Genomic DNA, 27734 nt, shown 5'->3' on the forward strand with positions numbered 1-27734 from the left:
CCTTTAAACGCATAGACTTTTCTGGTCTGTAAGATACACATAATCAAATCAACATGAAAACTTTTAACGATGTGAACGAGCAAAGTTATCTATGAACATTTTAACAAAGCTAGCTACAGTGTCAAGCCAAAGTATAAATAAAATTATAGGCTAATATCAACATATCGACTAAGTCCCTTAACACACTTAAGTAATGTTATATTTTACATAATATAAACACATACCTAAGAATACACTTCGCTATGGTTATGCAACATAAAAAATCTAAAAAATTAGAATAATGTGATCAAACAGCCAGACATCCCGCGATCCTTTGCAATACTAATCAAATTAATCTGTAAGTGAAACAGACAGTAAAAACATAAATATTTAAAAGAAAAAGATCACAACATAACAGAAACATTATCATTGGATACAGAATCAGTAGAAGTTGTTTTATCATAAATCATGGTGTTCTTGACAACACGACAACAACACCGAGGACCGAACTAACATCGGAGAACAAAACATCTGGCAAAAAAAACATTTCCAACATCTAACCTTTCTCTTTTAAGAAGTTAAAAATTACGTGCAAACTTTCACGATAAATTAAATTTAAAAAAAAAATGTAACTGATATTAGACTGACTAGAGCTAATCAATACATTATTGTTGTCAACACACCTATGTACTTGAAAAACTCCTTACAATAAAATATGATGTAAAAAAACTATTTCTAGATATGTATACCTGGAAACATAATGGCGGTGACGCAACCAATCAGAATACAACTGCTTAGAACAAACGTAAACTCCAATTAATCACAATACTGTAAAATAATCAAGTAAAAAGACGACACACCTCGATTATTCAAACAACTCAGCCGGTGTAAAACACGCCACTATAGTCTTGTTTAAATTAGTAACACTAAGTATTATCTACACCAAATGACGTCATTGGTTACCAGGTTAGCTATCATAACATTAACGTAACATAGGAACACGCTACCCATAACAAAGTCCTGTGGTGGTGTATTGTCTCGATAATTACTATCATTTTAAAATCGCATGATTTTAATCCTGTTCGTTAGAAACTAGCCAAAAATGTCAGACGTTATTTGTGACCACAATATTCGATCTTAGGATATATAAGGATCATTTATCTTAGGATATATAATATATACAGCAGCCAAGTGTGAAGGAGGTCACACGAGCTGCCGTCTAATACCTGGATTTTACTACAAAAATAACACCGTCACCATAAGGGTGGAGTTACACGGAAAAAATAAAATAATAACTTAAGCGTTCTTTTAAATGTGTGTAAAAAATATATATATACAATAATTGGAATTGAATGCATGATATTGAATTTTTGTAACTGTATTTTATTGCTTTCAGTTTATCTTTACCCAAAAACCAGTTTAAAAGAGGCCATATAATATTTGATTAATAATAGTAATACCAAATTTTTACCAAAATAAATATTTATTTTATATTCTTTGCTGTTCGTTATTTGTATGGTTTTCCAAACATATTTCTTCCCCCGTTTATTTATTTATTTTTTATTTATTTAAGGCTGTGAGGGTGCTACAAAAATAGCTTAGAATGTTAGTTTAAATGTTTTTTAAGGACAATGAAAAAATTTAAATATCATTTTACTGACAGTGTGTTTAAGTTTTGTCCTCGCTTTACCTAATACAAGAATTTTAAATAAAAATAAAGGCAGACATTAAACGGCTAATTTCTCAGGAATTTTGGTTAAAATAATTTTTTTTCTTATTATCCACAATGATTATTTCCTTGAGGAAAACCAGGTTTCTCTCCTAACACTAATACTACGCAGTGAAAATATAGATTAATTTTTTTTCTGTTACATGACACTTATCATTATGTTAGATATATTAAACTCATTTTTATAGCGTGTCGTTTTTTTCACAACAGTTATCGTAGAGTGTCTTACAGTTTAAAATATGTTCAGCAGTGGTTTTGAATGAGATTAATTTTGTGATATTCTTCGGATGATAAACATTTTTTTTTTCGTTTTTATTTCTTTTTTAACTTTATTCCCATTTTTCCCATCGATAAAGATTTCCAATAACATTATTTTCTCTATGAAACGGGCGGAGAAAAAGCGGTCAAACTACAAAACAGAATTCTGAGAAGAATTAGAAATTTAAACTGAAAACAAGAACATCAAAATATATGAAATATAGAAAAAATACAGGAAAAATCTAATAATCATTGTTAGAAAAAAAGAAATGCCAAAACAAACAAACAAACAAACAACGAAATCTTTCAAAACAACATACGTAACACTTCTAATGATCGTCATGATATAAGTGCTATGTACAGGAACAACTATGTTCGCTTGATAAGCTATAGAGACACTAGTTTTTAGTACAAAAATATTTTACTACATGTGGAACGATTTTACAACACAGGACAAAAAAAAAACAGGCAACAGAATCAACCTAGTCGACTTAATTAAAAAAATTCCAAACATAAATTGATCTTAGAAAAAGAAAAAATAATTATGCTAGCTGTGAGAATTATTTCTTTCGTCCAGGTAGTTGGAATTTTAACTTAGGGGGTGTTGCACTGCTTGTTTTCAGTTCGTCGATTTCATCTTTTTGCGAGGTCAACTTTTCGTTCATACCACATAAGTGATCACTCAGCATCCTTAACTGTTCCTCATAACTTCGCTTTGTCGTTTCCAGCTCGTCCTGAACATAACAAAAGATATTCGCAGTTCCAGAATTTTATATAGCTGAATACCATATACTGAAAAAACTTTCATTTTTAACAAAAATCAATTTTCTAGTAAAAGCATATCAATCTAACTTCACAAACACAACCAAAAGAAAATGACACCAATCATGTTACTCAAGGACACAGCACCCATATTCTAATTACCTATACCGTCATGCAATGCGCTATAACAATGTCAATAATTGGCTATTTAACTGGGAAACCAGATCAACATTGGCTATGTGTTGCTGAAATAAGCTTTCACCATCAAGACAAAACAAAATAAACCAATCAAAAACTCGAGTAAAAGATCTTTTATTAAAGTATTAAACACAACATAACCCCATTGAACAGCATGCATTGCATCTATAATTAGAACAACCTATTTTAAAAATAATATTCTAACCAAAGATGATTTTGAACATAGCCGGCATGCATTGCAAAATTTTTCTTGAAAGACCCATTTTAGAGAAAATAATCCAATCAGATTTAACCACTAGAGAGAATAATCCAATCAGATTCAAGGATTTTAGGGGTGTTTTTTGTTCAGAATGTTTCATATAAATTTTATTTACAGACGTGTAACGATGGATATATAAAAAAACAGAATTCAGTGGATTTAACCGTGTGAGTGACGCTAGTTATGTAACACAGAACTTTACGTACGAAAACTTTATCTACATGCCTTTAAGGTTGCGCCAAAAGAGTGGACCATCTAGGTCTCTCCTTAACCATCTTAAAATTTGGAGATATTTTTTCATTAAAAAAACAAAAAAAAACAATGCGTATTTTAAACATGAACCATCTAGGTCCTTCCTTAGCCAATTTAAATTTTGGAGATATTTTTTTTAAAAAAAAAACAAATGCGTGTTTTAAACATAAACCGTCTAGATCCTAGACTTATCTACAGATTATACAAGCTATCTGATAACTCTTTTAATGTGAAAAACGATAAAATGATAGACGGCGCATTTCATTAATAAATGAAAATTCCATGCCTCTTATTTTTACAATTAAGAAAATAAGTCAACAAAAAATACATAAATAAAAGTTAACAAAAAATATAAACAACAACAAACCTGCAAATTGTCAATTTTTTTATTTGATTCTGCAAGCTCATTGGTTAATTTTTGTTTGTTTTTATCAGCTAAGATGATCTGTTTGTATAGTGCATGAGTCTACGATGGAAAGAAATAGTTTAGTTAGTGGAGACAATAAAATAATGTGTAAAATACATTTGGTTGGTGGAAATAAGAAAATGTGTAAAATACATTCGGTTGGTGGAGATAATAAAAATGTGTAAAATACATTTGTTGGTGGAGATAAGAAAATGGGTAAAACACATTTGGTTGGTGGAGATAATAAGAATGTGTAAAATACATTTGGTTGGTGGAGATAATAAAAATGTGTAAAATACATTTGGTTGGTGGAGATAAAAAAATGGCTAAAATACATTTAGTTGGTGAAGATAATAAAAATGTGTAAAATATATTTGGTTGGTGGAGATAATAAAAATGGGTAAAACACATTTGGTTGGTGAAGATAATAAAAATGTGTAAAATACATTTGGTTGGTGGAGATAATAAAAATGGGTAAAACACATTTGGTTGGTGGAGATAATAAAAATGTGTAAAATACATTTGGTTGGTGGAGATAATAAAGATGTGTAAAATAGCAAACAAACAAACAAAAACTAGATAAATATCAACAAAGTGATTACCTCTTGGTAAAAATTTATCGATTTGCTGTCTGTAACTTGAAGCTGAAATGTAAGATCTTAAGAATTGATACGCATTAAATTTGCAGGACTATGTAATTACACAGACTGTATTGAGTAACATATATTTATTAAGATGACAAAACGATAAATACCTATATTAATCAAGTGTTAACTATTGTCAAACCCCCTGTACTTGTTCATGAAACTATACCTAGTAATCCTATGTAAACATTAAATAATGCTTAATGTAGTATCCTATGTATAATATGCATTATATAGTATGGTAAATATAGCATGAATAATATAGTAGGATTAATATAGTATAGTATATATGGTACGCTTAATATAGTAAAGCATATGTAGTATATTTAATATGGTATGGTATCCTTATGTAGTATATGCTTAATATAGTATTGTATGTATTTAGATTCCCTCGCATTTATATAGATTCCCCGTTATGTATATAGATTCCCTGATATGTATATAGATTCTCTAATATGTATATAGATTCTCTAGTATGTATATGGATTCTCTGGTATGTATATAGATTCCCCGACATGTATATAGAATCCCCGATATGTATATACATTCTCTGGTATGTATATAGATTCTCTAGTATGTATATAGGTTCTCTTGCATGTATATAGATTCCCTGCTATGTATATTTTTCTGGTATTTATATAGATTCCTGGTATGCGTATAGATTCCCTGATATGTATGTAGATTCTCTAGTATGTATATAGCTTTCCTGGTATGTATATAGATTCTCCAGAAACATAAAAACACAGAAATCGTGAAGAAAACAGAACTCATAAAAACAAACTACCTGTTTCGTGAGTTGGGTGATACGATTTGTGAGATGGTCTTTTACTAAGTTTTCATGTTCGCTGTCCAACAATGCCTGAAGAAAATTACTTTTTATTGCAAACGTGCATCAAAAAACAATGTTACCACCTGACAATTCAATGAACAAAATTTCCAAATTACCTAAACATCGACACTAAAAAATCCTTATGGTCACAATAATAAGCTTGTAAAGAGTGATAGAACTTCCAGGATGGTTTACATTGTAAAACTAGATACATATATACAGAGTTTCTGTCCTTCCATGTATCCTGTAATTACACTTTGCTTATATAAAAAACTCATATGGAAAATTCATATAAACATATTCATATGGAACTATATTATAATGCCCATGTACGTGTCTGTCTGTTTATCACGCAAAATGGTACCGCAAGTAGCGAGACGCACGTAATGCTGTGTAAAAAGGGCAGGAGTTTTCCAAGGGCCACCCACTAATTATAAATATTTACAGATCTACATAAATGCAACAACAAAACAAAAGATACTAACATTTTTGTCTCTGTTAATGACTTCTAGTGTTCCAAGCTGTAAAAAAATTTACATTATTAATGAAAAAAGGGGAAAATAAAAAAAGGAAAAAGACATAAAAATGGGATATAGGCAGCCCCATCTTTGGTACTTACCGGAATTTGATGAGGAGTATCAGGTGTTGATGATGTAGAAGAAACACTTCGTTGTAAACTTCGACTTCTTTCTTGCTGTGCATATCCCTCGAATGACTAGAAACAAAAACCTTTTACAACTCCCAATGCAACAAGAAGAGTTGGAGAACTCACTTCTAAAGAAGGAATTCAGTTTATGCTTTTTATCTTGGTATACACGCTTTTTTTTATAAGAATAGCGTTTCTTCGTTTCAGCCTCGGTATTCGTAACTTTTTGAAAAGTCTCAGCCTCAAATATTCTTAAAAAAATTCTTAGCATGGCTACAGCCGGAAAGCATGTAATTACTCTTAATATACCTAAAGATGATACTGTTGAGGTTAAAAAACTGCCTACACAAGAAAAAACAATATGGACAGAACAGGTGTTATAATTACTACCATTGTAATGGTTAAAAAATGTGTGAAAGTAATTAAACAAAGTGTAAAAGACAGGTGAGCTGACAAGAAAATAAACATACAGTATAAGAAATTAAACTTCTAATCAAAATTCGTGCTTCACACAAATTTTCCTATCTAAAACAAAAGGTCGAGCTTGAGTATATTCTTAAGACATTCTTAATTTTTAACCCATTTCTTAACCTCGATATTCTTATTGAGTTTATTCTTATACAAAAAAGCGTGTATCTTGATATAAACTGATAATAAAACAGTGAAACAGCTATGAATGTCTCGTCCAACATTAGACATTAGAAAAAAATTAACAGACATACCATGTTATCCTCTAATGTTGTTGATCTTTGCAAAGCTTCTGTTTTACATTTCTTCAGTTCTTCACCCAATAGACTTGTTTTCTTAAAAGTATAATAAGTCAACTATCAATTTGATTTCTCTTTGGAGTCTTTTTTTTAAAAAATTGATACTTGGTAAGAGATAATAACAATTTAACACTATGTTATATCAGAAAAAATATAGTAAATGTGAAATAAAACACAGAATGTTGTGTCTAATATGCAACTCTTCAGGTGTGCTGTACTCAATTCAAATAAAAATATTTTGAGATAATTTGTTTGTTATGACAAAAATAAATGTCGAAGAAAATAAACGATTATGCAAATTAATACAAACATTGATAAACAGATGAAATTAAAATTGTAATAACAGTAATTTAATGACGTCATCATGTATGAATTTGCAAATGGAGACAAGTTAGAAACACAAAATTAATTGTCTAAATCATGTTGACATCTAATACTGTTGACAACTAATACACTCTTTATCACAAAACGATTTCATAAAAAGAAGAAAAGTTTAGTGAAAGAAGATAATTTAAATCTTCTTCAACTACTCATAATTTTATCATGTTGTTGAGTTTAATGACAGCATGACTAAATTAAATCACTCCTTCCCCCTTCCCCTCCCCCACCTCTCCTAAAAGAACTGGTGTCTTAGCACAAACATTTCTGCAAGCCGCAAAACTCCTATCGCAGCTTCCTATCCTACGCTATACTTTTACCTACTGGTAAGAGTTGCAATGTAAAATTATATAAGTCGCTCATGCACGTCATTATTACAATGTTTTCTTGATACTCTTACCTTCTGTTCTCTTTCATATTTCGCTTTTAGTAACTGCGTCTCTAACATCCAATGCTCTTTTTCCTTAAGAAGATAGTATTTTGTGTTGTAAGCAGAATGGGTTTAGTGGATTTTTCACTTAAGAAAAACAGACAAAACAAATAGGCATTATTGATTGGCTTAAAAGCAAATAGGCTTTGCTCATTTTAAAACATTTTTGCTAATGTATCAACTACAATTTTATGATGACAAGTTCTAGTAGTTAAAAATTCTTGACATTTGATAATAATCTGTTTAATTTGAGTGCTCTAAAAAATATTGAATGTATACACTTCTAAGACTACTGACCTGCTCAAGTTTCATGATACATTCTTGAGAATCCACCACCTTAAGAACAAATAGAAAACAAAATATAAAGCCATCGAAATTTTGCATTCAAAATAACCAAAAGTACTTTTCATAAATTATATCAAACCATGTCAATAATAACAATCTGCGTATAAGAGAAATCACAAGTGACAATATATCACACCTGTTGTTGTGATCGCTTATCTGCATCGCTAGAGGATGTTACCAGTGAACGATAATTTCGAACTGCTAGAGCGTATGGAACCGATTGTGGAGGCGGCTAAACAAAGTTACTCAGCAATGAGATATATATGTTGCAGAAAACATGATCAAGTATGATCAAGTATCAGTTTCTTCTGGAAATGGGAATAAAAAAGGTTAAAAGGTTTCTAAAGGTTTTGTAAATTAGTTTTTGTAGACAACTTACTGACTTACTGACTTGCAAGGTTTGGCAAAACTCAAATATCTCAAATGTATCTTATAAACCACTTTTAATTTGCAGAATGGGAAAGTTGGAAACAAAACGAGTACAGTTATCCTGGAAATCTACCCGGCATACAAACAGGATTCAAAAAATGAAAACAGACAAACCTGCTGCACATCTTGAATGTAAGAAGATGCTTGGTTAAAGAATGATTTTAAATTTATCGGTAAGTTCTAGAAAAAACATAATTTTTAAGAAATTAAACACAGTACGCACAGGAAAAAGTGACATTCCAAGAAATAATTTAATATAAAGGGACAACAAAGTAACAATATTTATTTACTAAATTACCTGGCTAAAATCAGAGGAAAGACCTTTGCGTTTAAACCCTCTTGAAGCAACCATAAAAGACAAATTCTCTTTGAACAAGCTACACAGCTAGAAAGTAATCATACACAATTGTTACACAGATGACAAAAAACTGACAGAAAGAAATAAGGCATCTCCCTTTATTACAAAAAACTTTCATATGCTGAATTTGTCTGTTCTCTATTCACTTTATCCTCAACCTAAAATAGTTACATACTAAGCCATCCAGGAAATTGTCAGCGACAAAAAAATTGCAGCCGACCCATTTGACTTTTTAACAACTGGAATGTCTGCTGGACCTGAAAATTACTTCAATGGATGCTTTTCTGACCATTTTAAATCCAATGCTGCAACATGATGATATTTAATGTTTAAAGAGGACCAATTGGAAAAAACAGAAAGAATAAATATGGTAATACTAGTCTATAAAGAACGTGGAGAAATCCACTTAGGCAAAAGGTCAAAAAAAGAGAGTTTGTTTAAATGTTTTGCTGACGTCAGCAGTGCGGTGCAGATAAAAAAATTTGCGAAATTTGTTTATTCTTTGTCTCTGTGTAGAGGTGGAAATGCTGGTTAAAATAATGTACAGGATAATATGTTCTCGACGAACGCCTAAGAAGATATCAGGGTTTAAAAATTTTGCTGGAGTCAGCAAAGACCCGTCAAAACCTTAAAAAATTTTTTTATAAATTTGTATACCTGTTCCCTTCATCGTATAGATCTTGAAACGCTGATCAAGAAAATGTATAGGATCATGTGACTTTGACAAATGGTTGCAGAGATATTAGGGTTTAAAGGTTTTTCGAAATGAATTTGGGGACCTAGGTTGGGAAAAATTACCCAAATTGGTCCTAGGTGATCCCTAGTTACCCACGCGGTGAAAAAGCATTGACGTCACCACCTCGTTTCCAAGTTATTTGGCCTCAAAGTTTTAAGTGCAGTGTAATGGCTTCATTAATTTAATATAGGATATTGACGTTAAAGTAGTGTTATTGACGTCGCGCCGTAACGTCATAAAATTTAACATTTAAGACATAATTTTTTCGACGACTTCAAAGAAAATTTTGGCGACATCAAAGGAAAATGAGCATATCTACTATGACCATCACATACACATCGTATTATTGTATAAGATAAGTTGAGAATGATGTTGAGTATATCACTAAAAAGCCCATGCTAACTCACTTTTACCTTTAGTTAACCATACTACACAATCTAACCATATTTTATTGGATAATTTAGAACACAACATTCTATGTATATATATTTTGTAACTTCTTGCAATCATTTTATTTTCTACAAAGAAGACACAGAATTGATGACAACTATTTTAGCTAAAACTTATCGTAGGAGGAAATCAAATGCCATGATTTTTTGGTTTACAACATAAGATATGTGATAGTTACCTCAACACTTCACAAGTCCAACAAGTAATTGCAATAACAAAAACACAGACTTTAAACATCAACCATTATGTTTTTGTTAATAAATGTAACTCATAAAACTAATCTATATTATAATACCCGTATACGTCTGTCCGTCCGACTGTCTGTCACGCAAAATGGTAGCTTAGTTGCGCAGGTGGCGAGACACACGCAATGCGGTATAAAAAGGACGGGCGAAGCAGTGGATCTTTCCAAGGTCTAACGACTAGCAGCATAATAATTAGTTATCAATGGACCTAATAACAAGTCTATAAGAACATAAGGATATAAAAGAAAGTTGCTATGGTAGAGAAACAGTATCATCACTGTAGTACACAGTGAAAACTTAATACTTACTCCTCCTTCTTTCCTGAAATTCCTGCAGTATAAATAAGGGCTCTCAATAACATTTTTAGAAAAAAGTTGGATCAAAAAACGGGGAATGTTCGCACAGATAAAATCTTAACAATTCCTGACTTTTTCGAGTATGATTTTAACCATAAAGTTTCATTTGTTCATGTGCACAATATTCTTTCTTTAATGATTGTGCAGTTTTAGAAAAACATGGCATTCATGTGTGTAAAACTATTAACTTCAATATTAACTTCTTATTTTCCTGAACTTTCAGAAATATTTCTGACATTTGCTGACTAAAATTTCTGACATTTGCCTCATTTTTCCAGCTATTTTAAAATTTCGCATATTGGAACCTTAAATTACCCAAAAAAATGTAAATTCTACCTTTCCACTTGAAGTTTCAAGAGAATTCAAAGTGGATAATAAGCATTCATCTGTAATCTTTAATCTCTAAAATCAAAACAAACAAAAAATTAAAAAATTAATTAAACATGAATAAATAGAAAGTTCACAGTAAGTTTAAAAAAGCAGCGGAAAAAAATATGAACATAAATATTCCTGCACCTGACAGGCTCCAAAGGTGCTACTTTTGCACACACGTAGGCCAGGCAAACAGCGTTTAAAACTTGCTAGTTGCATTCTTTAACATGCCTGCATTATTTAGGCACTTAGAAGTGTTAAAGTGGCATCATAACATTGTGACTGCTGTTTTGACCTGCCAACTTGATTATTTTACGATAATGAAAAAATGATAATATTTTAAGAATCTTTACCACTAAAAAGAGGCTTTTTACAGGCTTTTAAAAAAATAAATACAATGTCTCGCGATAAAATTGTTTACCCAGGATATCCTATAAAGTTCTGTTAGTTCTCCTGTCAACAAGGGCCCCAAAGAGTAGTCCTGGAATTTTAAAGCTTTATTTCATCTAATGTAAGCACATTAATAGCGTAAACAAAACCTCAGTCTCAATAGCTTGTTAAGTGCTACATAAAAGGATCAACTCATAATTTACTCTCTGACATAACTGTGCCAAGGACTGGGCGCCTGACCTTTCCACCTCCCACTTTACCACAATGCTACCAGTTAGTAAACTTTTAGCAATGAAAGATCAAATAAAGTACCTCAGTATATGTGGGTAAACCATGCTCTTCCTCCGATTTATTAACATAATGATTACATATGGCTAAAAAAAAAAGTGTTTTTATTACGAAATCTTTTATAAAACCATCTATGTGAGAGCGTCTACTATGATTATCTACATGGGTACCTTTAAAACAGCTATTCATTGCATTAAATGTTGTGTTAAGGTTGCTTACACAAGTGGATACTGATGATGTCGGTAATTCTAAAAACAAAACAAAAAAATACAGGACGTGATTAAGACAATCAGGTTCTTTGAATTAAATAAATTGCAAGTTGCAACAATGTTAGATAAGCATGTTTTCTGCCTTTCGCTTTTTTCATCAATTTTTAACAATCAAAGTCTCGTTGGCTGTTTAAGTTTTTCATCAAGTAACCATACATCGTTGCTACATTTGGCATTTACAAAGCAAATATTAAAGCAGCCTTTAAAATTCTAAAGAAGTGCATTTAAAAATTTTTTGCCAGACTTTTAGACTTACATTATGACTTGCAGTAACCAAATATTTTTTAAAAAACTGACCAGTAACCTGAAGAAACAAAAGACAACCTGTTGATGCAAGCAGGGAAACATATGAAGCCAGTTTCTTAAACAACGATGTCAACTTTTTCTCCTCACACAAAAGTTTGTTGTTGCATTTTTCTAAACTTTCAGACCATGTTGAAGAACGACATTCTTCATCAATGCTAAAAAATGAAAAAAATAATACCAGGTGAAGTTAAATAAATTCCTTTACCAAAACACCAAAAAATAGGTATAGGCAAACCAAATTATTAAAGTGATACCTTGAAGCTGAACATGTTTAATTCTTCAAGAATAGAAAGGAAAAAACAGGTACTCTTAATCATGAAACCCATATTAATAAAGACGATATGTTTTAACTGACCTTTCCAATCATTCTCATTAACTATAGATATGTATAAGACAATAATGAAAGAAACGAACTCAAACCTAATAATTCGATACGGCAACAATTTTTCCAAATACTTCACGTAGGCTTGAAATGCAGATGATACATCTTGAAAATTTGACAAGGTTTCCTAAGGTTTTTAAATGTTACAAAATATACCTATATAATATCTACCACACCTGTATATTTTACAGCCTATAAACAACAATTTCATAGCCATAAAGTATCAAATTTCAAACATGAAATATAATAATAATAACAATAATAATAAGTAGCGCAAAATCAGTTTTTTCTAATATTCATAATGTCTGAATAGCCTATAAATCAAGGCTAATGAAATGTAAATATTTTCAGTGCATCTTATTCACAGAAAAAACCAGCGAATTAACCTACTTGACAAAATTTTTTTTAAAAAGCAACTCAATTAATAAACAGTTCATTAAAAATTTAATAAATTATACACAACAACTTGATGATTGCCACTTGTTACAAAGACTCTGACACCCTAAGAATGAATGTGTATCATAAACCATAAGTTTCTGTTGAAAAGCTCCCATTTTTACCAAATTATTTGCTTCCTCTAAGGTTCATTTAACTTTGCGCAGTTTTTTTGCCTGAATTACAAGACCAACCTCAATAAGGTCTAACCTTACCCTGATAAAAACAGTTCCTTTAAATCTTCTAACAAATATCTAGACAGAACATGTACATTGACCTTTACATGCTTCGAGCATGCTTTAAACCCCTTCTGGATAAGCACATGGCTTAGGCATGATCGTTACTTTAAAGGCATTCAACTTTTTTATCTCTTTACATTATTTTAATTAAAAATAACAGCAACCGTCCTAATTTATATTTTATCGTTTATTAATCTTTTTAAAATTACAAAAAAAACTTGGTAAACACAGAAAGGGTTAACATCTAAAGCAATACTCTACATACGTCATTTTTCTATTTTATGAATATAAATTAATTTATTTATTTACCTAGCATATTAATTAATTATTAATTTGCATCAGATTATGTCTTAATTGTAGCTATCATTTGCACTGCACAATATCAAACCTAGCAACAGACTTATCTAAGAATGCAGTTGTTTACCATGGATATAAAAACTTCATCTTGTGATTGTTCTTGTAACAATTTTAAACAGTGTTGAACTTTGCGTGAGTGGGATGCGTTCGTCAACAGATGAGTGCAGAACTGAAAAAACAACACAAAACAAATGACTAATTGTTTCCTGATTTTCATTGTAAAACTGTAACAGAGCCAGCATTTGAAAATGTTTCCTTGTTAAAAAAACCAAAAGCATGTACAAAATCTGCTGGAATAAATTAGTCTGACAATTAGAATATGTGACGTGCCCACAAAGATATGTAAAATTATAAATATGTGTTCTTAAAAATGCCACTTTGCAATTACAAATTTATTATTGATTAATAATAATTAATTCAAATAAACATGTGCATGGGTTACAGATAATTAGAAAGTAGCCATGGTTACTAATTACAATTGTCGACAAGTATTTACCTTGGCATTGACAGAACTCAGCTCTTCTTGTTTCACATCAACAGAATACACCTTCAACCTCTAATAAAATAAAATCGCAAAGCATAGGTTTATACAACGTTCAATTTTCTAGAAAAAATATTTCTAACTGACCAAGTCAAACAAAAAGAACAAAACTTGTCCACATTGATTGGTTTTGCAGTTAACATACTAATAAGTTCTGATAATAAATAAACTTAGAATTGGTGTTTGTAACAAAAGCACAAAACGTAAACAAACAGGGAGACAAAAACAAATTGGTTAACTACGAAATAAAATAAACATTTATTTTGGGAGTATATGTTATTATTGTGATTCAACAAATCTTTTTATTATGTCCACATTCAACCCTTTAACTCCTGGGCTATTTTGTTTTATTTTCTCAGAGTCAAAATGGCTATTTCAGACCAAACTACTTCAAAATCCTGCACACATCACAATAGTATTTCAACCCATATTAAACCTGACTTTTTACTGCTGCACATCCTCTGCGTACTATCGGTTGATCAACTATCGACATTATTTACAGTTTGGGGGGCCATACATGACATTCTTTACTAAGCGGTATATCTTCCTCATTGTATTTCTTAATGGGAAATAAGTTCACTTCCATTTTCTGATAAATAACCAAGGTGCAGTTCATCATCGCTATGATCCAAAATTTCATTTATATTTGTGTACACTCTTTCACAGGATGCCATTTTTTATTTGACAACAGCTCTGGGCACATGATAGATATCGGCACATAATTCTCAGTTGCTTCCGTATTTATAAGGCTTTTTCAAGATTTCAAAATAACATTAGAATTTGCCGGGAAATCAATGTCCTTTGTATAAGTCGCATATCAGGTCACAGGATTAGAGTATGACACGCTGTGGGATTAAGTTACATTCAAAACGTTTTCTTACTTGAATACAAATAAAAAGTTGAGATAAAAACCTAAGCATGCTCAAAGGAGGAACATCATTCTAACCTGTTCTAAGTAAGTGTGATAATCAGAAAGACCAGCCATAAACACAATCAAATGATTTGTAAAAACATCCAAAAACAATTGAGCTTTGTGCTAAAAAATAAAACAAAAAGATTTACTTGCAGCTCTAAAATGTAACATCATGAAGATACGCTGCATCACTGGTTGTATCTATTATGGTAACTGATCATGCAGATAAAAATATTTATCAAAACAAAATTTTTGACCTTAAATCTTGGCCAATTTAAAGCCATAATTAATATTTATAAATAATTTTTTGTTGACGTAAAAAAGCCTGACTGTTAAGTTAATAAGTCTGCAATTGCAAGTGTCAATGTGAATTAAACAGCTATCTTTGGAATAAGACTTTTCAAATGATGCTTGATTCGCTAGCTTTAAATTTATTTGTTGCTGCATAAAAAGGTACTTGACAGAGTGTACTTATTGGATGCCAGTGTAAAGAGAAAAATACATGTTTAGCAGTAAGAAATTTGGCCAATAACCAAATGTTATTTCAACCTCTTCATTTTAATTCTTTGATATTTGAAATTTATGTCATTTAATATTATTTTTAGACAGATTTAATTTGACGTATGACGAACCATTTTAAAATCTGTTGCAGTTGTGATAAAGCTTTTTATTTTCCATCCAAGTAAGGTGTTTCGGAGACTTTATTTTAGTGTATAAATAAACATAGGCAATGCATATTGTACTTCGGAGTGGTTATCATGAAAACATAATTGCTGCAGCATCTGGGATTGCTAATTTTGATTATTATTTTAAAAATATATGCTAATATTAAAATGACCAATTTCTGTATGACTGTTTCCACTAGCACAAAATATATGCTACGATTTTACTGCAATACAACAGCTTGGCATAATAACTTACAAACCAGATGCATGTTCTACTTCACCAATTTCTGTATGACTGTTTCCACTAGCACAATATAACAACCGGCGATATACCTGATTAAATGCTTACAACAGTATAAAAAGTTGTACACCATGCAGAAAGTTGCTTCTTTAAAATGTGCTGCAAGTAAGAAACTTTCTCCTTTAGCACAATATTTTCAGAAAGCATAAGGGGTTTACACCCATAGATGCTGCAATAATATTTATAAAACAGAAGAAAAAAATAAAAACCCGACGCAAAAAAGTTTGATTTTGTATACCATAAGATATATAATTGCTTTTTGCATGAATTTTCTCTTAAATGTAAGGTAGATTTTTGACATTTTTACAGATGTATTTAAATATTTTTGGTAATTTATTGACATCTAAAATATTTTTTCAGCTTTCGTTTCATAACTTTTTCCTTTTGTTGTGTCATAATCTTAAAAAACCCTTGTCTGCACATTAGCTAATAAAATGAAGTATTTTGATAGCCTTAAAAGCTGCAACCTATTTGGAAAGTTACATGTTGGCAATTTTTTAACAGGTTAAAAGCAATTTTTATTCAGTGATTTTCATATGATAAGCAAGACGATTTGTAGAAAGCAACTACCCAAAGGCAATTTATCCACTTTGAATCACCAGTATGAAAGTTTGACTGGTGACGTTGTGTATTTCTTACAGTGTAACTCTTTAAACAAATATATTCAATTTCTATGTAATCAGTGTCAAAACAACCTCATAAAATTGAGACAAGAACCTCGCGTTGCTTTCATGTTACTCAGTCATTGACAACATTATAAGAAGAAGAATGCATGGGGAGCCTCGATTTAAAGTTATATACATTTTAAAATTATTGCTAATAGAAACCATCTGTTTAAATCCCATATGATGGTTTTCACCTGCATAATATGCAATTTTTGATGTAATGTACCATTAAAGTTCAACCCAAAACAAATCACAGAGCCAATTTTTATTAAAATGTATAAGTCTTATAGTATATTTCACTGATATAAACAATTCCATACCTGATGAGCGCGATCACACACTGGAATGTTTAGTTTATTCAGTTCTTGTTTCTCTAAAAATAATAATAAAAATTACCAAAATACTTGCATGTGACATAATATACTTTAGTTAGAAAACATCCATTTTAGAAATTGCTGTTATAAGCATGAAGTGTGATTTTTTCATTTTTTTTATTTTATTTTACTTTAATTTTTTAATTTATCCAGACATTAAGGATATGTTTGTTATCCAAAATTGCAAAAGTTGGATTCCTACTGGAGATTAAAAAATAATATGAAAAATAAATGCTGTCAGCAAACAGGGAAAAGGACTATAAAAGTTAAAAGAATAGTTTTACTTCAGCTATATGGTATATGATGTGATGTGATGAGAGGAAAAATTATTGCTTAGCCTCTGCTTTAAATTTTATTAAAATCACATGCTTAAGGTTTGTTGATGTGTTACCCCAATACTTTTGAAGTACCAAGGTGATTATTTTAGTTTTAAACTTTTTGTTTGCGAAAAGTTAGTTAAAAAAATGTCTGTTTAGAAAACTTTAGTCTAGGTCTTTCTAACTCCACATGCAAATATTCTTATAAAATCATTTAATAGCACATGATAAAAATGTTTTAAGTAACAATTGCACATAAAAAAAACAGCTCCCCAGAAGCAAATAGTGTTGTTCTGTGAGTAGCTCCAACGTTGCTTTTTTCTAAATCACATTTGCATTGAAAACATGAAATATTATAAAGAAATTAAACAAAAAAAAATCAGTAACTCAGTGGACAATGCTTTAAAACGTATCAGTGAAAAAAGTATGTCAATTTAATCAATGCCTTATATAGATCTCCATGGCCAACAGCAAATGCTTACTTTGTAATATTGAGTCTGCTAATACAAATTTTTCAAGCAAGTCGCTACCTTAGTTCTAAAGGGCCTAAGTCCTGAGTGCCTTAATTCTAAAGGGGCCCATTTTCTCGATTTTGAGAAAACTGCAATTAAAGTTTTTACTTGATTCTGAAGTCATTCTTAATATGAAAGTAAAACTTTTCTGAAAGCCATGATTATGATTTTGTTTCTTGGATCAAAAGCTGTTATTGGCAAAGTGAATAAATCATGTGCTACCAAGAAAAAAAAAAAAGGACTTAGGTCTCTTACTAATTTAAATTATAAGGACTTAACTACATATGAAAACACACTATGCAGGTTTTGTTGCTTTTCTTTAACATTGGATTATTAATACACTATATTCAATTTTTTCATCTACTAACAACCAACCATAATGCTGGGCTGTTCTAAGAATAAATGTACTTAGATCCTTTTGTTTTTATTTAAATTGAGTTTAATATGGACTTGGGCCCTTTTCCATTATGCACTTAGGCCATTTTAAAACTGAAACATTTCATCCAGATGGACTTAGGCCCATATGTACTTTTTAAAATTAAATATGTTTTTTATCTAAAGTTTGATCAATTTTCAAGACTTTCTAACTTCAAAACACATCAAACACATCAAAAGAAAGCCAGTGATCCATAGATTCAGAAAAATCAAAATTCTCAATTTTAATAAAAATGAAATTAGGCCCCTTTAGAATTGTTGGGGACCTGGACTTGTGCCCCTTTGGAATTGGGGAGGACCTGGACTTAGGCCCCCTTAGAACTAAGATAGCGAAGTGACAAATAAGGCACACATAGAACAACTGCATGTAGCAAAATATTCCTAAAAAATGCTTGTTTTAATTTTGAGAAAATATAACCAGTCATACACCATAAAAAATAGGGGAAGAAACCAAAAGTTGAATTTCTAAAATGAATGTAGCGGTGTTACCTGTGTCAATAAATGGCATCTTTTCTTGAATTAATTTGTTTGTTTTGTCTATAATAAAGCAGTAATAACTTGTCCACAAAAAAAAACCCAACAAATTTTAACATCAGGCTCAAATTGCAATTTTCTTACCAAGTTTAGATCGCAGTTCCTTATGAGCTTCTTTCAACTGTTGCGAACTGATAATGAAATAACAGAATAAAATCAACGAAATGTAAAAAGTATGTTAGATTAAGCATGGTAGGAAAATACTAAAAGGCGTTCTACAACATTACATTATGAATTCAACTAATACAATTTGATGGTAATAAACTGACAATAAGAACTTTCAACTTTTACGCTGTTTTTATGACAGGTTTTATTGGTATAGATATATTCACAAAACAAATGGATAGTTTATGTCTTCCAGGGTTCGAATTAGAAATATAAAGTGATTTTGCAAAAATTGTCGTCTGGGGGGTCGGCAACCCACTTGACATTAATTCCTGGATAATGGTTATTTTGTTGCAGCAACTGTTATAGAAACAGGTTAAACAAATGATTGATGAAGAAATGGCATTAACAATTTTAACTTTTTTTCGTAGAATGATTCGCAAAGGCGGCATTTTGATTTGCAAATTACGAAATGCGACCTGCTAATTGAACCTTAACTTTAAGAATGTCCCAAGATTTTCAGTTTTAAAAAGTTCAAAAAGAGGTAAAATTTACAAAAATAAACATACTATTTTTCAGCCATTATGTTTGCAAATTTTAGATCTTCCTCTTGTTTATGTAACTTAGCTTCCAGCAAATGCTGCTCTTCTTTCATTCTGTCGATCACTGCATTGTTTTTAGAAGTGGAATCATCAATCGCCTTTTCATAACCATCTTTATCATGTTCCAAAATTTCCAGGCGAGCTTCAAGATGGCGCACAACTAACTCATTCTGCTGATTTGCTTCTTGTAACTGTTTATGTAAACTTTCATTTTCAGCAATTTTCATTTGAAGTTCTTGTTCATGGATAAAACTTATACTTGTCTGTGAATTGGATTGCTGTCAAGAGTAAACAAGTATAAACAACAATGTTATTAATAAACAACAATAAGAATAATAAACAAGTCAAAGTATTGGCACTCATACCTGATGACTAAACGTAACAATTTGAGATTGGAAAGAAACCCTGACAGTGATTTTTAACTTTTGATTGGCCTGACAGGAATCAAACTTGACACACTTATATTTTGCCATAAAAGAAACAAAATGGCAGCATTTAATTTTTGCTTATGTCAACATTTTGTTTATGACCCCCTCAAAAGTTAGTCCAAGTATCACTATCTGCTTAAAATTCAATTACTTTAGTTCTGGCACGAATTTTGATATTCTGTTTCTGACAGCCACAAAAAGGAATATTTCCTTATTTTCAGGTAAAATCAGGAATCGAATTAATCATGTATAAAATTTACAGAATGATGAAATAAATCATACTGTGAGCTTTAAGTTCTAAGGATAATCCTATTGAAAGTTATTAGATTTTCTAGATTATAAGAATTTCATAGAAATCTAAGGGGTAGTTTTGAGTAATGGCCAATATCTAAGGCTCTGTATGAAACCTAAAAAATTGAGATGCGAGTGTTTAATAGATCAATAATAAATAACAAAAACACAGCAATTATCATAATCAGGGAATTCCATGAGACGCGTGCGATCGCACGCGCACGCGCCCACACACGTGCAACAGCTATTCAGGCGTGCGATTCATCGCACGCGCTAATTACGCTCTTTACTCTCGTAAAATAAAAAAATTAACGAAGGAATTATAAAAGTTGATTTTCTACAGCGTAGTTAATGTCGTCGTTTAAGGCTATGCTTTAAGCATTTAACTATTAAAAACTGTATTCCAAAAATCAATCGTTTTACATCGACAGCTTCAACTGTATCATTGAAAACAGTTAATAACCACTTGTGGTTAAATTAAATTTTTTTTAAAAACGTTAATTAAACGCCGTGTTTTTTTCCCGTGTTTAAATTAAATATGTTGAACATTTTATTTTAAAATTCCTAACTGTGTAAAAGAACATAACATACTTGTTTTACTTTTAAAAATCTAAAGAACAACTTTAAATTTAAAAACAACTTTAAACTATTCCAAACAAGCCGTCTCCCAAAATCTAACAAACAAAACTTGAAACCTCAATAAATAAAAAATGACTCCCCTTTTTTACCATTTTTATAGATAATAGATAACCCACGGAGAAAATATAACCCTGGGAACAAGGTTGGGGATAAATAGCACTACAAACAAAATGGCAGACCATTGCAGTAAGTGCAACGTCTGGCACGTGTCAGCGTCTCTTCTTCCACTGTTTAAACTTAATTATATGTTATATACCTATTATAAATTACTTCCTACAACGAACTAAGGTGTTTTGTTAATATATTTAGCACTTTTACACCACTTAACACTCACGGGACTGATAAGAGTGAGATAAACCAGGAAAAAAATCAAAAAAACGCACGCGCAAATTTTCTAAAATAGATTTACGCGTGCGATGTGTAGCACGCGTGTTGTTTTCTTCGTGGAATTCCCTGATAATGCAGCAGATAAAAGTTTTAAGACTGAAAAGGTAAAAACTATTTCAAATACTTTAAGGAATCTAAAACTCTAATAAAATCTAAAACATGCTTACTTTTCCAGGTTTGGCACCTTTTCTCTCATATTCATCCAATTCACTTTGCAATATTTCAACACGTTTTGACAGCTACGAAAAAGAGTATTATAATGTACAAATTCTTTCTTTTATTTTGATCTTTTACCCAGCATAAAAACAAATGTGTTCGTTTATCTAAAAACATTCTACCTGCGAGTTTCGAAATTGTAAACTGTCAATATCTTGTTCATGTTTTCGGATAGTTTGATCTTTCTGTTTCAAGGCTTCCTAGCAAAAATAAGGCAACACACTACACAAGCAGCAACTTGAAAGCACTCAAATTAAAACATTAAAACCAAAATAAAAAAATTTGTTAACCATAACCAACAAAAGTATAAAATTATTTCGACTGACTTGTATAACTTTGCTTGCAGCTTGTTCATCTAGAACAGCCTTCTTGAGAACTGTTACTTGAGCGCGAACCTGTTATAAAGTTGAAAAAAAATTACTTTGAGGTACTAACCAGACACTGGTAAATTGTTATCAAGATGGAAAAAAACCTAGTATTCCATCCAGTAAGGAGCAAATATAAGATATTTTTATTTTGCCCTAGCTTACTTATGTATGTAGAATAAAACAAAAGAACTACTTGAACATACTCACCTTTTGGTACTCTAAACCAAGCCTTTGATATTTAGAATTTAAATCGTCAGCTTTCTCCATTTTTCATTGCATAATAATCATCTAGGTATAATGTGTGTTGCCATCAGAATTGCTTACAAAAGTTACACTGCATATAAAAGTAGAGGTTTAGAGATTTCAAAAAATAATTAACAACATTGTCTAAGCTTTTACATTCATTTAAAACTAATCAAAGTTTAGATTACTTCATGCTATGTTTTTAGCAAAGTTTAGGTGACACTCGCAAAAAAATATTACTTATAAAACAAACAAATATTTAAAGGGGGAGTAACCTTACACATATGTAATTTTTTTTTCTGGACTATGTATTTGTATTTCAACTTATAAAATCAGAAAAATAACACACAAACACAAGAACTTAATTCAAATTATCTATATTCCCTGTTCAAATCTATGTAAGAACTTCGTTTTTGAGTGTGTCAAAATAAAAAGACCAGGTTCTAATTTGAATATGACATTTTTTAATTCAAACTTCCACTTAGCTACACGAGGCTCTATATGTTGATGCTTATAATTCAACAAACAAAACAACAAATAAAAAGCAGAAATGCATTATAGTTCCTCATCAAATAAAGAACACTGTTCCAGACATTAAGGCTCTAAAGCCATTTGGTTTTGAGCCTGAAATGTTGTTGGAAGAACAAGAATAGTTGCAACCACGAAAACAAAGTTGTTGAAAAAAGGCAATCGAATTGACAACAGTAGTGGGTGTAAATGTGGTAATCACCGCATACCGATGAGTTCATTCTCTGAAAGTTTGTGCTAAAAAAGATAATAATAAAATTCCTGAAGACTACTTTAAAGTTAGAAATAATTTTGCCAAATGTAAAGTCTTTCATATTTATAATCATGACTGAAAAGATATCCATTTTATATTTTTAACATCCATGAAGATATTCAATAAATTGAAATTGTTAAACCAAATCCTGTTAAAAATAAAGTCCAACAAAAATGTAAATATACATTTGGCTACTGTTTTTTTAAATAAAAAATTAGAGCTTAGGTGGTCCTTAAAAAAAATTAAGTTTGCTATTTTCCCACTGACCTTTTCAATTTCTCGTTGACCACAAAAAGTTTGGGTCTGGATTTTTTATCATTCTTTTAGTTTTCCAGTATTTCCCTGATTTCCAACCCAAAAACAGGTATACTACTGACTCAAATTACTTTTTTTTTACAGTGTAAGTATAGCAAAATAAAAAGAAGGCAAACAAACTGCTAAGTAAATTAATAATCAAAACAACAGAGTATGCCGCAATAGTGCACTTCAATCAGCTACCATATTTGTTTCTATGTATCAGTACAGTATGTATTTACGCTGACGTGTTTCATCGGTCATCTTTTTTGACGTATAAACGGTGCTGGATACACAGGGACTAAGATCGACAACAAAAAGCAATTTTGAAGTGCAACAATTGTAATGCGCATTTCCTAGGGGTACCAAAAATAGACCCAGCATAACACAGTAAGGCTCACGAAAAGACCACAGTAGACATAAAATGATTTTTTTTTCTGACAAAAAGGTAAAAAAAAATAATCTGTCAACAGACCGACCCTGCAACAAAACTACAAGTTGAAAAACAGCAAACCAACAATTAAGTAAGGACAGCTTTACCTCCCCTTTAAATAACAGTCTAAAATATGGAAAGTCAAATGCTAAAAACACAAAGCTTTGTATGAATTTACGCACACTTTGCGATTTAATCATTTATTGCATTGGTCTAACATTGATCCATTATGTAAGGGATAATATCCATTGTTAATCTTAATGTTTTTAAATCCATGATTGTTTAAAAAAATAATATTTTTAATTCATATAATACTTCAACTAGGCCATTTCGTTAAGATTTTAGAGTCAATAATTCTGCGCGTACAGTGCGCAAGTGATCCTAAAAAGTTAAATTTTCAAGAAGCAAATTAGGAAAATCATCATCATCATTCTCGGCTTAACGTCCGTTTTCCATGCTAGCATGGGTTGAGCGGGTGTATTAATGATCCTCTTCCAATCTGATCTAGACTGTGTTAGATCTAAACTCAACTTCCTCTGTATCAAGACTGTCCTTATAACCTCCTGCCAAGTCTTTCTCGTTCTGCCTCTGGGCTTTGCCCCAGGAACTATCAAGTGTCTACACTTTCTTTCCCAATTATCCTCCTCCATTCTTTTCAAGTGCCCCAGCCAATTCAACCTTCTTATCTGGATAACATCTTTAATTCTACAGAGACTTAGCCTGCTTCTTAGCTCATCTGAACTCTTTCTGTCTTTCAGACTGGCGTTACACATCCACCTAACCATTCTCATATCATTCCTTTCTAAACGGTCAAGATCTTCCTGCTTTACTGCCCATGTCTCACTACCATACAATCACTATTTAAATATCTGCATTCTTTGTGACATCACTAAAATGTCTTCATAGATCCTGAAAAATACACCAATCATGATCATGGAAAGCAAAAACATTCTGGTAAATCGCTTAAAACCGTCAAAACATGGTCATAGGAAGCAAAAAAACTGACATAGATCGTTTAATAAAATATCAAAACTGGATTGTAGAAAGCGAAAAGATCCTGTGTTTGTAGAAAGTCTCAAAAGACAATGAACACCACTTAAAATAAATATTTGACGACTGCTGGTCATACTGACTGCCAAAGATCCAAAACAGCTGGTCAAATTAGATTTTTCAGCAGTCAAAAAATATATGCGATTCCTTGCGCAGCGGTTTCAATCATGAAATTTAATTCTATCCAGATGTAAGAAAGTTAAAAAGCCCTGGGTTCAAACTTTTCTCTCTATTAAAAAATAAATAAACAAACGGCGAAGCCTTTTATTTGTAGTCAAAATGGTAGCATTTTAGCTAGCTATTTACAGTAAAACAAAAGGTACATGAGTTCAAGGAAACCATTGTTGGCCAACCAAAGCCATCGAAACACATGCAACCACGAGGTTCTTTTTACTACTTAGCTGCGATTGAACCAGCAGAAAAAAAGAAACACCCTGCCAGAAACTGCAAGCACTGCTCATCGAATGGTAAAAGACGCGAAACAAGATACATATTGTCTCGATGCCCACAACAACAAGCCCTATGCATTGATCCATGTTTCCGCATCCATCACCAGAATATTAACGTTGCCGGTTTCGACGATGCAACATCATCATCTGAAGAGGAGTAGTTCGCATCTCTTAGTATTCTCAGTTATAAATACATGTACAGACATGTAATTGTGACAGTTTGTTTTGAAACAATGTGTTTTTCTTCATCAAAATATTTATAAGTATGTATCATTTGTGTCATTGAAAAACGAATTTCAAAAAGTGTTATGATTACTTCCTTCAAACAGCGAAATAACCGACATGGTTTGTGTAAGTAATAGACGTAATATTTCCCAAAAAAATAAATCTATCTTTGAAAACAAGAAACTTTAAACTTTCATAAACACTTTCAAAAGAGAAAAATAACCAAGAAATTACAAAAACAATAAGTATCCCCTTTTTTCCCCAAACGTAAATATGCGTCGTTGGGTTATTGCGAAGGATCGCACAACGTATATATACGTGATTGAGACCCAGCGTGTTAAGATACGATTTTCCATCCAATCTGTTCTGTCTACACAGCGTCTACACGGGCACAGATCAACTTCAAAGCATAGAAGACAATTAGTGTTGCACGCTCTGAGTTGTCAATAAATAAATAGTTATAGAAATAGCATGGCGTGTTTGTCCACTCCCCCCTAACATCTAGCCTGCATTGTGCGAAGGCGGTTTTTACAATGTTTTTCTTTAATTCTGCGAATTTTGAACTGAAGGTAATACTAAGGAACACGAATTACGAAGGGCTTCGGCTGACGACGCATTGTCTTGTTATTCCAATAAAATGCATGCAATCCTGCCATTTTTTCCCTAGCCACTAAATCACTAATGTTGCTTTTGTTATCCCTAATTTGTTATATTCCACGAGTAAATTTTTTGAAGTTTAGTGTCTTTAAGGTATAGCATAGGTTTCCATATACATAGCTACCAGTCACTTCTGCATGTTTTCCGCTTCTCCGCTCTGGTGGAGGAAACGCTTAAAGAGGAATTTCGGTTTAAAAAATTTTTTATTTTTTTATTTCATAATTCAGAGTTTTGGAAATGTTTTTATTTATTGTTGACACAAATTTCTTGAAAATGCTCCGTTTTTGAAAAAGCGCGTCAGAAAAATAAAAGCTGGGTTCACACTCAAGTATGATGTTTTATAGTTCAAAACATTGCATCATGTGAAAGAGTCACAACACAGGCTATACAGTTTGTTAAAAGAATCTACTTTTTTCTAGCTGTATTTCTTTTCAAATCTGTAACAAATTAATTCTTTGAAAATACAGTGTCAATTTGTAAGCAATGGATCCAATTTGCAGCAATTCAAGCTCTAAAATGATGACATACCTGATTTATCTACTCTTAGTCCTATAAATTTTGTACCAAAATTTTCTTTGGAAGAACTGAATAAATTACAAATCTGTAGTTCCAAGGTAAAATAACTAAAAAATTAGCTAAGAATAATTTTCTTTTTCGTGTTTAAAACCATAAAGCTCTACATATACCTTTTAGATATTAGTCTTCGCGTTGATAACAAAATATGCCTACGAGCACCACAACTTGCCTAACATGAGTTTTATCTCCAAGTCATTCAACTCTCCTTCGCATATATTTTATTCAGTATTATTTGCTACTGCAAAAAAACATAAAAAAACGCAACGGTGGTTGTTTTATTCTATTCAGCTTTACAAATCAAATAAGAAAGTGTGCTCAAAGATCAAAACTTGAGACAGGGGTTATATATTTTAAAGGTTTTTCCTTTTAGAAAAACAATGTATATATACTTGAAGCCAAAATTTTTGGAATGGTTTGTCTTTGTAATCCAGTACTAACCACTGCACTGTCTGCCCTCAATAATTTAATTGTCGATGCTATGAACTCGGTAGAAGACAAGACCAAAATTTTTATTCCCCCTTCTCACAAAAGCACATGTTCTTGAAAAATTCAGCGCTGGGGAACGAAAATGCGAACATGGGAAGGAAATATAATAATTTTTTGACATGAATTTTGTTTTGGAAATGGCTATAATAAATGAATTTGTGTTGAATTTTTCTAAATACAAGAAAGACAAATGTTTGGCTGCTTGATGAAGCATAGCTAACAAACATAGATAACAAAACTTTCAAAAGCATTCTGGTTCAAAATGTAGAGAACAAATATAAAATCCAGAGTCTTTCGGCAAGGTACCACTTCTCTTTATATTATGTAGACATTTTTTTCGAAGCTCTTTATTTTTTTCGCACTGGGAATTTGAGAGACTACCCGATTTTTTCTTTCATTATTATTCTCATCTTTCGTTGTCAGCTTTTCGTTCTCTACCTACTTATTCTCCTCGCTCCCCCTTTTTTTTCTGTTTTTTATTATCACTACTTTGATTTGTACAGCCGATGGCAGCACAGTTTGGCATATTAAAATAATAAAAATGTATAAACAAAATACTTCTTCATGTGATTACACCTAATCCCCAACACCGCACTTTGCTTTTTGAACTATAAAAGGTCATAATTCAAACCCAACCCAACCTTCGTAAAAATGGGGTCAATATACGGAGGTGTTTTTACGTGTGTTTAACTCAGATTATTTCAGAAAAAAAATGTTTCCGTTGAAAAGAATTATGGTATCTGTTTTTTTTTG

The 27734-nt window shown here is 31.4% G+C and overlaps 1 protein-coding gene across 1 annotated transcript; it reads right to left on the reverse strand.

Annotated features, from left to right (window-relative positions):
* Positions 1-177: 177 nt before the first annotated feature.
* Positions 178-25979, reverse strand: LOC130629541 (protein phosphatase 1 regulatory subunit 21-like). The gene is made up of 28 exons (XM_057442792.1): positions 21995-25979; positions 21746-21814; positions 21542-21619; positions 21371-21442; positions 19426-19736; positions 18836-18882; positions 18707-18754; positions 16900-16952; positions 14982-15071; positions 13991-14050; positions 13562-13663; positions 12502-12590; positions 12100-12236; positions 11677-11754; positions 11531-11592; positions 10793-10858; positions 8610-8696; positions 8426-8491; positions 8019-8114; positions 7835-7873; positions 7508-7570; positions 6685-6765; positions 5936-6031; positions 5802-5837; positions 5272-5346; positions 4446-4487; positions 3805-3903; positions 178-2700 (listed from the first exon to the last, which is right to left on the reverse strand). Exons 1-28 carry the CDS (start codon positions 22052-22054, stop codon positions 2527-2529), a joined length of 2376 nt encoding a protein of 791 aa, XP_057298775.1. The 5' UTR covers positions 22055-25979; the 3' UTR covers positions 178-2526.
* Between the last annotated feature and the right edge of the window lie 1755 nt (positions 25980-27734).

The sequence above is a fragment of the Hydractinia symbiolongicarpus genome, chromosome 2 (assembly GCF_029227915.1).
Source record: "Hydractinia symbiolongicarpus strain clone_291-10 chromosome 2, HSymV2.1, whole genome shotgun sequence".
Classification (NCBI taxonomy): Eukaryota; Metazoa; Cnidaria; class Hydrozoa; order Anthoathecata; family Hydractiniidae; genus Hydractinia; species Hydractinia symbiolongicarpus.

Coding starts and splice junctions, on each gene's coding strand:
- LOC130629541 (XM_057442792.1), bottom strand. CDS start 22,054: ATGGAGAAAGCTGACGATTTAAATTCTAAATATCAAAGGCTTGGTTTA. Junction 12,591..13,561: donor ATGAAGTTTTTATATCCATG/GTAAACAACTGC, acceptor TAAAAACCTTAG/GAAACCTTGTCAAATTTTCA. Junction 5,838..5,935: donor ATACTCCTCATCAAATTCCG/GTAAGTACCAAA, acceptor ATTTTTTTACAG/CTTGGAACACTAGAAGTCAT.